At 38.7% G+C, this 12358-nt stretch overlaps 1 protein-coding gene across 1 annotated transcript; it reads left to right on the top strand.

The window, feature by feature from the left end:
* The first annotated feature begins 1682 nt into the window (after positions 1–1682).
* cndp1 (carnosine dipeptidase 1) lies at positions 1683–11581 on the top strand. Its single transcript, XM_020091001.2, has 12 exons — positions 1683–1844; positions 3330–3437; positions 4603–4746; positions 5190–5352; positions 5717–5805; positions 6488–6685; positions 6797–6881; positions 8677–8837; positions 9119–9283; positions 9398–9539; positions 10725–10872; positions 11250–11581. The coding sequence occupies exons 1-12, from the start codon at positions 1698–1700 to the stop codon at positions 11326–11328; spliced, it is 1629 nt and encodes a 542-aa protein (XP_019946560.2). The 5' UTR covers positions 1683–1697; the 3' UTR covers positions 11329–11581.
* The last annotated feature ends 777 nt before the right edge of the window (positions 11582–12358 follow it).

Here is a 12358-nt window from a genome sequence, read left to right as displayed (position 1 = left end):
CAGTGCGCCCCCTCCTGTGCATGTGAAGAATTACACCAGAGTCGGGGTTAATGGCCATGAAGGTTTATACGTTTCCACCCAGAAGAAATGATCTGAGGTGTGTTAGTGCAAGAATAAATATAAACAAATATAGAATTAACCAGCAACTAGAAAGAAAGGTGCAATATATTTCCAGTGTGCAGGTTATTGTCCAAGGAAAGTTCAAGTGTGACGTCACAGGTGAGGAGCTTTATGGAGTGCATAATTATCTTACATGGTTTTACATTCACCTTTTATAGTTCTTTGGATTGAGAGAGTGAATTAAAACGTTTCCTCACAGTAAAACATTAACGTTGTCCACAGGAAATGAAACGTGTAGTGTAGTTAGGGGGGGGCACCATCAGGGGGAATTCATTATTTCATATTTTATTGGGCAATAAGAGGTTTGATATAATTAATGAATAATTTAATGGCTGAATGAATGGAATCAATTACTGCTCCCATGACAATGTGGTTGAGCTCATGTAAGCAACCGGTACTCAAAATGCCTGTGTATATTTATTACATCACAGAAAACTAAAACCTACACACAGAAATTATGTTTACTTACATAATCATTCAAACACATGGCAACAGCACATAATATAAAATCATGATTGTTGGTTTTAAGCAGGCTGGTTTGATTTGTTCCACACACACACGTCTTTATAGTTTTGACTCAGTATGGAGCCAAAAACAAAAAAAAGCAGCTGTTCTGTAGACAGAAACCTCACGTCGAAGATTGGATCTGTCAGAAAGGCTTTGATAACTCAGATAACAGTTTTTGTCTATGCAACAGATAATAATGACATAATTATGAAATAAATAAAGACACAAATAAAGATTTAATGGAGTTTTCATATTAAATTAAATCATTTAGTTTGTAAATGTCTTCTTGTTTCCTTTATTAAGCAAAAACACAACAAGTTAAATTGTGCCCCTTTAGTTGTACTCCAAAATGTTTCAACATGGGACTTGGGCTCCTAGAAGAAAGCATCAGGCCCTGGAGAACTTCTGTGGGTATCGGTACTTCCCTGCAACAATCCAGCGAATTCCCTCTTAACTTAAATATGCAAATATTACATTGATTAGTGCAGCAGCAAGGCACTGCAACAAACTACATTCAGTGTGGAGTCTTTTAACTGCACAGAGCCACCTTTGGTCTCTACTTATCAACAAGCCATTGTTCCAACTGGTCTTTATTTCAACCAGGAATAATTTTTCTGTCCAATCACAGTATTCTGTTTCTTGATGATTAATTTGAATCTTTATGGAAAATGAAAACGTGAGTGTGACAAATCCTCAGGTTCTTGTCCTGTCTCCCACTGTGGAGGAAGTAAGTTTTAGCGGGGACAATTTATCCAATGAGCATGAAGAGTTGATGGGATTAAAAAGTTTCAGATTAATATTAGGAATGCTTACAAGTAGCTCTATGTTAAATTCAGCACGACGGGACGCCTCCCTAATATGGAACAAGAAAAGCTGCTCTGCTTTTGTATAGGGGTTTGCGAGGAGATTTTAAAACAAGAGGAGTTTGGTTATTTCACTTTGCTGCTTTTGTTCCTGCTGAACCCCCTCTGTGCATTCCTGGAGAACTCAATCAATAGATTGAGTGTAATTCTTGTACCTGTCAGCAAGAAAAATTTAATTTGTCAGCTGTCTTGGCAGAGTTACAGGAAATGTTTGACTGTGTGACCCTTGGAGGCCCAGTGGGAGTAAGATATGAGGGGAGGGTATATAAATGTCCAGGAAACAACAGAGGGCCACAGTCTGCCTGTCTGAGGAGACTGAAACACACACACACACAAACCTCCGGCAGAGAAAAGGTAAGACCACAGGTCATCCAGCAAATGTTGGTTGATGTTGTTTCTTGGAATTTGTGTGATTTTAAAGTTCGGATGAGGAGTCTATGTTCTTTACTTAGTTATACGTTTTCTGGAAGCTGGTGAAAGGAGAACTCAGGCAGCAGCTGATGTCTTATGCAGAAGATTTGATTGTAGACTTGATGAATCAAGGAGACCAGAAGGTGCAACAATATAAAAACGCTAACATGAGCAATTGTCACCACCAAGTCTCAAGCTGTCTCCCACTGCCTCCCCATATATCTTCCTCTACTTGTGTCACCCATTCTAACAGCACATCAATGAATGGCTAGAATTGATGTCACTCTCTATGCAACATGCATGTGTTTGCATCCTATTGGATAATTAAGCCGAAAGTATGCATACTCCTAAAAGGAGTTGAAGTTGGTGCCTCTCTGTCTGGTGCCTCTGAGTTAGTTATGAAACTCCCTGAGCGTAGACACTACAATGTTCTGTTGGTTGGTCCTTTATCTATAACCTGACCTTGTGTACTGCTTAGAGAGAGAATGGAGTATCTGTGGAATTAGACAGGCACTATTCTCTTAATGGTGTACAAATATAATGTAATATACACTATATATATATATATATATATATATATACATATATATAGTGGCATATGCAGTAATGTGTGAGGAAGGACAAAAATACATTTACTCAACATTTATTACTTTTGAATTACATAAAGTGGGCTTTCACGTTTTCATTTCATAAAAAATCCTTAAATATGACTTTTGTATTCAAATTACATTTTCCACCAAGAAGGGATTTACTGTAAACTGAATGATTTGAGTGTGAAGATTGATCAATAATGAAATTGACGATTAAATAATCAAGTTAATTCGAACACTACTGTGACTGCTATGAATATTGAATAGGTAAAGAAAAAAAGTGAAATTCAGTCAGGAACACTAAGTCATGATTTACCCATGTGTTGCAAGTGTGGATACAGTCATGATCGGTGCTGAAGGCTCCAGTCTTTGGCTGTTCCCTGGATGAGCCCAGCAGCGTGCTCAGGTAAAACAGGGAACATGTGCAGGATGAATATCGTTTACCATGACCATGTTTGGACTCGGTGCTAAAAGGTGGAGGCAAGTAGGTGACAGTGTAACTGAGCAGGGATCAGTGAGGATGAGGTCGTATTTAAAGACACCGCTTTGGTGAGAGAACGAGCTGTGATTGGTCGGTGGCTGACGAGCCCCTGCGACCTATCGGTAGCTGGCAGCTGAGCACATGATCCGTGTTCTGCATGAACTAACGCGATGCTTCGTTAATCAGAAAGTTTTACAGCTTTGTTATTCCTAGTGATTTCTTTGGTGGCTGGTGGAATCTAAGCTCAATTCCTTAATATTTCCATCACTAGCTCTGCAGACCTGCGTGTGCTCACTGTCCTCAGGGAAGTTTCTTAACATTGATGAAATCATGACTCTTCACTGTTTCTGCCCACAGATGCATCTTCCACTTCTCTTCTCCGTCCTCGTCATTTCCACCGTCCAGGCTTTCCAGTATACGGAGCTGGCTCAGTACGTCGACAGCCATGAAGAAGATTACGTAGAGGTACTCACGATTTTTCCTCACACTTTGATGAGCTCAAGCACTGAACTCAGTTTTTCAGGACGTCAAGTATTTGAGAAACTCAGTCTTAATGTTCTTTAAAACAGATTTCACTATAAACCTCATCATTAAGTCTCACTGGTAAGGAGCTACAAGTAATCCAATATCATGATAGTGAAAATCCATTAAAATGCATTTCTGATATACCCACTGAACTCCAAGACGATTATAGATAGATAGATAGATAGATAGATAGATAGATAGATAGATAGATCAATCGATAGATAGATAGATAGATAGATAGATAGATAGATAGATAGATAGATAGATAGATAGATGACTTTATTAATCCCCCATGGGGGAAATTAAGGTGTCGTAGCAGCAGGTAGACTAATGACATAATAAAAAAACATTAGAAAATACAAACACAAGAAGACATATTAAAAGAAAAAATACTATATACTATGATATGATATAACACATCATAATATAAAAACAGTAAAAGAGGAATACAAACTCGATCTTAATGTTCTTTAAAACAGATTTCACTATAAACCTCATCATTAAGTGTCACTGGCAAGGAGCTACAAGTAATCAAATATCTTGATAGTGAAAATATAAAAAAGCTGGATGATGCTATAGTGCTTCAAACAGAAGCAGTCATCTATACAATACTGCAGCTTTCATAAACATTGAAACTTGTATTCGCTACACACAACAGAAATTAATCTGGGTTAGACACTAGGTGGTGCTGTTGCTTTGCAGTCTTGAATTCTTCCTCAAAGTTAACAACCTCCACCCCCTCTTTTTTCTAATAGGCTTTTTTTATGTCCGGTATCATTTTGAAAATCTGAAGCCACATGGAGACACATGTGTCTCCCTCATTTGTCAAAGAGGGAGACACATGATTCCAAAATGCTTCATGCAAGAGTCATCAGTATTGGCTGCAGATTTCAACTACTCAGGGAAATAAAGGCAGCTTTGGCTAAAGGTGGCAGTGTGGCAGTATATCAAGCACTGTTTCATGGAGAGTAAATCAAGGCATCTTTTGGTCACTGGACTCTAGCCGTTTACAGCAGTCGTGTTATATCACATTACAGGATGCTAGGAGGATTAGACATAGCTGATTACATGTACACGTCTTGTGTGCACTGTGTGTCTTTTTTAGGCTCTGCGGGATTGGGTTGCGATTGAAAGTGACTCCAGTAATGTCCTGAAGAGACCGGACCTGCACCGCATGATGGAGATGACGGCTCAGAAGCTGAGGCTGATGGGAGGGGCTGTGGAGCTGGTGGACATCGGAGAACAAGAGGTCAGTGACAGAGCTCATGTGTACTGTCTGAGATATCAGAGCTCTGAGTATAATCAATGATGAGGTTGGCTCATCAGGGAGGATGACAGTGGAGGCAGGAATCAGGTGACCTCCTCATACGCTGCTTCATGAAACATGAGGTGTGTTCCAGTAATAAAGACCAAAACATGAAGTGCAGCAGATGATCTTTTGACACAAAGTACCTCTGCCCTCCTGATTATCTGTCATATACTCTTAATAACTGCGAAGGACTGAAATTCATCAATATTTGAGAAATATGCACAAATTGAGATTGTATTGAGCTTTCCTGTAAAAACGAATAAACAACCAGAGCATGTTGCATCAAATATTTCCAAAATGTGAATGACTGAGGGATGTAAAGTTATTTATCTGTATCAGTGCAGCAGTTCACGCTGATGTTAAGTCTCCTTTATTGTTTGCAGCTTCCCAATGGTCAGACATTGGCATTGCCGAAAGTGGTGACAGCTCAGTTTGGCAATGACTCCGACAAACACACAGTGTGTGTCTACGGGCACGTGGACGTCCAACCAGCGAAGCTAGAGGACGGATGGGCAACGGATCCGTACAACCTGACCGACATCCGTGGTAAGTTCCTTAAAACTCCTCTGTCGACTCTACCAGTTCAAACTGTGTAGCCAAACTCTGTTGATCTTCAAGACTGATTTTAGGTGAAAATATAAAAATGTAACAATATATCATAAAACAAACTCCTGAAGTCTGTATATCAAATCAAATATTAGCTGATCAGGTTAAATTTAAATTACTTTTTTTTTTTTGCCAACATCACAAAATCCCAACAGCCATTGTCTTTAACTTGAGAATGTGCTGATAATGTCGGACAATGTCAAAGTTATAAAATCAAGATTTTAGCAGAGCACAGCAGCTGCTTGGAAACGGCTTCAAAGGGACTGCTACCATTATTTTTTACATTCATCTCTTGTGCCTTTAGGTAACCTGTATGGAAGAGGAGCATCAGACAACAAGGCCCCAGTTTTAGCCTGGATCCATGCTGTGGAGGCTTACCAGGCCCTCAACATGGTGAGCTCAAGTTCAGCACCGCTCTTATATTGGACGATTCTTTAACGCCACAGATTAACAGAATGAAATATGCGAGGGAGCTGTGGCGGCACCGTGACCTCAACTGAGAGGTAAGGACAGATTAGAGCACATATTTGCAAATAATCTTTTTCTTGAAAAGACTTGGACTACAAGGGAAAAGGGAAACAGAAAGAGATGCCACAGGCAAGATAGACTCAGGAGACAACTCCCATATATTTAAGCAGAATGTTTTAGTCAAGTAAACTACTCCAGAGATTTAGAAGGAACAAACAGAGCAGCCTCTGGCTAGTAAGAGAGGAGAGCTTCAGCCAAATTGCAAAGTCACTGCTGTTTCTGCAAAGTCACTGCAGCAGTCTGTTCCCACTATCCTTGCTGAGACATTGTCTTGTGAGAAAACACCACAGCTGAATATGCACATCAAAAGGCATCAGCCAGATGCTGGAAGTCTGTGTAGGTGTTGATAAAATGAAGCAAATGGCTTTTTTTAACAGTCTGCAAAACCCGCTGCACCATAACAATTTCAAAAAGGCTTGTTTGTCTTCTAGAAATGATGAGGCTCTCCTCCACTACTTCACCCTCCAACCTCACTACTGGCTGTCACAGTCAGTCAGTGCCAAACGCATCTAATGTCAATAGCACTTCTTTCATTCTCATTCACCAGGAGCTGCCGGTGAATGTGAAGTTTGTCATCGAGGGCATGGAGGAGACGGGCTCTAACGGCCTGGACGCCATGATCCTGGCCCAGAGAGACACCTTCTTCTCTGATGTGGATTACATTATCATCTCAGACTGCGGCTGGCTCAGCAGACGACCCGCTCTGACCTACGGCACCAGAGGCAACTGCTACTTCTTTGCTGAGGTTGGTTATCGTGAATATCTGACTTGAACAAACTGTTTGTCGTTCTCAGCTCACAGACTCAGTTTGTACCTGTGTGCTGCTGCTTCATGGTGAGAGTTCCTCTGTTTGCAGGTAGAAGGACCTAAACAGGATTTACATTCTGGAGTGTATGGAGGAGCCGTGATTGAACCAATGACTGACCTTATTGGCATTCTCGGTGAGTTTATTTTTACAAGTGTATAATCTACAACAGACTATTTCATTCATTCCTTCTCATGAAACACTGTATTATACTTTTATGTACTTTTAACACACAGCAAGTATGTTGAGATACACTGTATCTGTCCCAGTACCCACTCAATATATGCAATACATTGTTATTTGTGTTACATATACGTTTGTGTTACGTATTCTTAGCAAGTGAACCTGGATACAAATGGAAAGAATCAGAGATACCCCAATAAGTCATGCTAACTTTTTTATATTGTAATATTGTCACTGTAAATGTCACCATGACATCAATCCTACGAAGTGTAGGATTGTTCTTTGTCAGCTTTAGGCCATGTCTATAGTCCTACAGGATGCTGATAATTAGAAAAAGGCATTTTTGAACTATGCGTGATGTCACTTTTCTTTGCGACTTCATAATAATGTCACTTATCATAAGGGTAATAATTTTCTTATCAATATAAGCATCATTTTATTTTTCTAACCATATTTTTGTCGACCTTGACCTTTGACAATTCAGCTGCAAAAGTGAATCGTCTGGAGATAAACTCTTAAGTAGCTAATATTTTGTCCATGCACACACAGACACACATTACCCTGCTTGTACAGCTATGCTGCAGGATAATAAACATTGTAAAACTAAATTAGCTGACTCTATTGTATCTGTTAAAATTGGATTTCATTTTAATAAGCAGCTATTCTGCCAATAGGTTTTTGACATGTCTTTAGTTCTTTTCAGCAAGTGATATTGTCATTGTCAGACATTCACAATATTTCTGACTCGGAATTAAAAGTCGGAGACAGAAATGTTTTGTTTTTTTGCCACTTGGCTGCTCATAATTACAGTTTAAACAATACAATGTGACTGCAGCCATGTGGGGGTTTATCACAGCTCAGTAGGACACACTTGAATAATGAGGCCATCCTGTCTTGTTTCTTTTCTTTTCTTTATTATTTTCTTTTTCCACATAATGAACAAATACATGGGATCAATCATACAGCATTACAGTTGCAATCACGATGACATTCCCTGAATATGCAAACCTGTATTTAGAGACAGAGTAATAATTAGTCAGTGATTTAATCAAGTCATCTAACAGCATGTACACCTAATGTTCATAATAGAGACAGAACATGGTATTCTTTTTTAAAGTTCCTGCGTGATAAAAGTTTTAGGTAAGAAACATATTTCTCAAAATCACCGGTAAAAGGAAATGAAATCTTTTTTTCACTGAATTTTAATTTTCTTAGAAATGTAAAACAATTCTTAAGAGTCTCCTTTGAAAGAAAAGATGAGAAAAAAATCACTCTTGCCTGAATAATGTGGAGGATTTGATGCTGTTGTGAATGTGTCTGTGCAGTGAATCTCCTGCTCCATTGTGTATGCATGGCAAACCATGCAAACCAGGCAAACTGCGGGTCAATTCTGCAGATTTTAACAGGACACAGTTACCCAGTGTTTGGATATGAATGATAGCATGTCAGAAACGTCCTGTGTACAAGAACTTAATTGAAACAGAACTGGCCAAGTGTTGTAAAGGTTATCATGAGGAACTACAACCAAACACAATAATTTGTAGTTAAGCATACATTTAATTTTACATGAATGCAGTTTTTGATTTGTTTTCATAGGTCTATTTAACATTTTGGCTCCAGGTACCCGACCTTACTCATATGCCAACTACTAATTGTGATGCAACTATGATGTTTTAAAGTCTTAAGCTTTACTCTGTTGTTAATTATGTATGAGGAGAGGTCCATCATTGTGTTATTCTGCTCCACAGATACACTGATCAGCCCCAGTGGTACCATCTTGATTCCTGGGATCAGGGAGGCTGTGGCTCCCCTCTCTGATGAGGAGTGGAAGATGTACCAGGACATCCAGTTCGACATGGACAACTACAAGAACAAGATCGGGGTTGACCAGCTCATGTACAGCAACAAGGTGAGACAATCGTTACGAAAAGGGACATCATTTATGATTGTGACAACGTCCCTGGCCACCACGGGTCACCTAACATCAGCCAGACGACAGCCACTCACCGGTTTCATTGTTTTTTATTAATATTAAATCAAAACAACAAACATCAATTCCATTACTCAACATAAATCAGCCTGACGCACTCGGTCTCAGTCTTTCTCTTTGTGTGTCTCAGTCTCTCTTCTCTCTCTGAGACAGTCTCGATATGGTCTGACAGCTGAATTTCTCTCCTGTGTTTCCTACAGGTGGACTTATTGGCCCACGTGTGGCGTTACCCCACCGTCACCATCCATGGCATTGAGGGGGCCTTCTCCGACTCAGGCACAAAGACAGTCATCCCAGCTAAGGTTACGGCTAAGTTCTCCATTAGACAGGTTCCCAACATGGAGCCTGCAATGGTCAAGAAACAGGTATAACAGGACGTGAATGCTCTGCTGTCACACTTTGATTTTTCTCTTTTGAAAACTAAGCTAATTGTTCCTTCTCCTCTCTCTGCTCTTTATCTCCTTGTTTTGTTGCTTTAGGTAACTGACTACCTTCACTCTGTGTTCGCCAAGAGGAAGAGTCCTAACAAGCTGAAAGTCACCATGGTGATTGGAGCTAAGCCTTGGCTGGTGGACACTCAGCACCCTCTTTATGAGGCTGGGAAGGCTGCTGTCAAGAGAGGTACAGCTCTTCACCAGCATTCAGCCGCAGGCACTGCATCTAAATCCTTCGTACAGATACTGTAGTAGAGCTGAAGCAAACTGAAACGTCACTACATAATCAAACTATAAAAAGATATAAAATGATACAAGCAGTAATAATACAAATACAGAATGTTGTTCTGTCTCCTCTTGAGAGCCAGGTTTCTATTATGTTTTGTTATGTGGGCATATTCATTCTTTTCTTCCCAAAAAAACAGCTTTTACCAAATTCTGTGCTAATACTTTTTTCATGGATGTTGAGAAAACAGATGTTTTAAAGACAATGTTTTTTCCAGCCTCTGCTGAGCCTATATATATATATATTTATATTTAGTGTAACTTTTTAATCTAATCTTTTTTCTACAAAATCTTTTTCTCTGTAATGTAGCATAGCAATTAGTAATTTACCAGCACCCCTTACTTAAGTGAATGTACTTTACTGATCCCAACCAATAGGGTAGGATCTAATGATACAATACAATACATTCTAAAATATTATATTATGGACACATCAAATTCTGTTTCACCACTGAATACACCCAAATTAGAAATAGTTCCGCCCCCCATTATTGTATTCACTCATCATTACTCTAACTGCCATATTGATGTACGGCCAAAGAAAGAAATCAGTTTTGCTTGTATAATTTCTTGTTAAGACATGTGTGACAGTATACAGAAAATACAGCTGCCATTATTCCCCTTGTTTCAGAAATGACTTTATACCTCACAGGTTCCTTAAGATGCATGATTAACCTTTTAACCTTGAGTTAACATTGCAGCCTGAGATGTTCGGCCTGGTTCATGCAGCTTTTTTAAGATGGTTCAATTAAATCTTTGCCACAGGGCTCTGAGGTTTGGAAGAACACGGCTGCAGAGGTTAGCTGGCTTCACACTAAACTTTTATGGAGGTGGTTTCATGGTGTTACTTTATATTACAGCTTTGGCCTCTTTTATGACTCCTCACATTGCTCTTAATGTTCTTTTTTATTTATTTGTGTTATTAAGTGTTTGATATTTGTGTTTGAAATGTGCTCACTCAGGCATAAAGTGCTCAGGTAATATTTGCTTAAATTACACATAAAGCATACAAATGTCTGTCTGTTTTATTTTGTGCTACCTGAGAATGCATTTCCATTAAAATTATAAAATGTCCTCCCGTCTGCAGTGTTTGACATGGATCCCGATCTGATTCGTGAGGGCGGGACCATCCCTATCGCCAGGACCTTCCAGGATGTGACAGGGAAAAGCATCATCATGATGCCCATCGGAGGCTTTGATGATGGGCTGCACTCGCAGAATGAGAAAATGAGCAGGTTTGACTCCATAGCTCATTTCTTCATGGTTCATTTAGGTTTTAAAAGAAGCCTTCATTGGTGTGGAATCTGCACCTCAAGCAGTATTTTCCTCTCTTCATCTCCCACTATCCTTTAACCTTGTATGTGTGTGTGTATGCTTGTAGCCAGAGAAACCTGGAGAATATACAGGATAAATGGCTAAAAAGCTACAAGATCATAGTGGACTCTATACAAACATAAATATCAGAATAAAACATATATATATATTATTAAAAATACTGTAAAAATATGTCAGTCAGCTTCTGTAGAGCTTTGTAAGTCTTATTTGATTTATGCTACAGGGACATTCAACAGACAACTAGTTTAGTTGTCTCATTCTTTTCTTCCTTTCCCAGGTACAACTACATCGAGGGAACCAAGTTATTCATCGCCTACCTGAATGAAGTATCCCAGATTAAGAAGACTAGTGTGTGATGTTGTGCAGCATTGTTAAGTGACATTCCTTAAAGGTGCAATGAGTCTGCAATGCTATTTCCACTGCCTGTATCTCTGTGTTTTATTTATCTCCATCTCTGTCTCTACTACCTATCATTTTCATTTGACAGTCAAGGTTCATGCTACATTCTGACTGGTTGTAATTGTCCATGGAGCGATCATCACTCACTTTGTCAGACAGCAAAGTGTGTGTGCATGTGAGTCATATAGTAAAAGCTTTACAATGCAATAATGTGTGGTTTTTTTTATCATGTAAGAAAGTATATGAAGGTAGAGAACTTTCCAATGAGTGTTGAGCTTTAATAATGAAACAGACACACACACACGGATTGCTGCTTCAGTCATGAGACATTTATTTACAGGTCAAACATTCACTGTATCTCATTTCAGAGCCAAGACTAAAATCTATACAGACTGTGCACATACAAATACACTGCTGACAGCGGTTAATGTATGTATGGACAGAGCCCAGCCATTGTCTGAGCACTACATGCAAGACTAAGTCCCATTCAGGCCAACAGTGTTCAATAAGAATGTTTCAATACGTCTAAACAAGTGATTTACAAATATTTACAATGTGTTTTTTACATTGTAACACAAGAAAAAAAAAATTCTCTCATGTCTTAGGAATTCTTTAAAAATCAATACCTGCAAAACAACAGATTAACAGACAAACATACTTAAAAATATTTATTCATGTATCTCTTAATAATTATTACTCTTTAATTGTTCATAGTGTCTAAAGATCTTATCATGATGATGTAAAATTATACACGCAAACATTTATATACACATGTATAAATCATTCACAGTTTGGATTCTAGACGTGTTGAAAACTCATGAAGAAAATATATAATTAGTTAACAATAGATGCTGACAATTACGTTGATAAGCACTTAAAAATGATTGTATTTGCTTGCAACAATAATGTAAATTGTTAATATGCTATTGAATGGGGAGGATTCAAATAGGGTTAGAATAGAAGTTCTTGATGAAATTAAATTTAATT

The sequence above is a fragment of the Paralichthys olivaceus genome, chromosome 13, assembly GCF_024713975.1.
Source record: "Paralichthys olivaceus isolate ysfri-2021 chromosome 13, ASM2471397v2, whole genome shotgun sequence".
Classification (NCBI taxonomy): domain Eukaryota; kingdom Metazoa; phylum Chordata; class Actinopteri; order Pleuronectiformes; family Paralichthyidae; genus Paralichthys; species Paralichthys olivaceus.
This window is presented reverse-complemented; position numbering and strand designations above follow the sequence as displayed.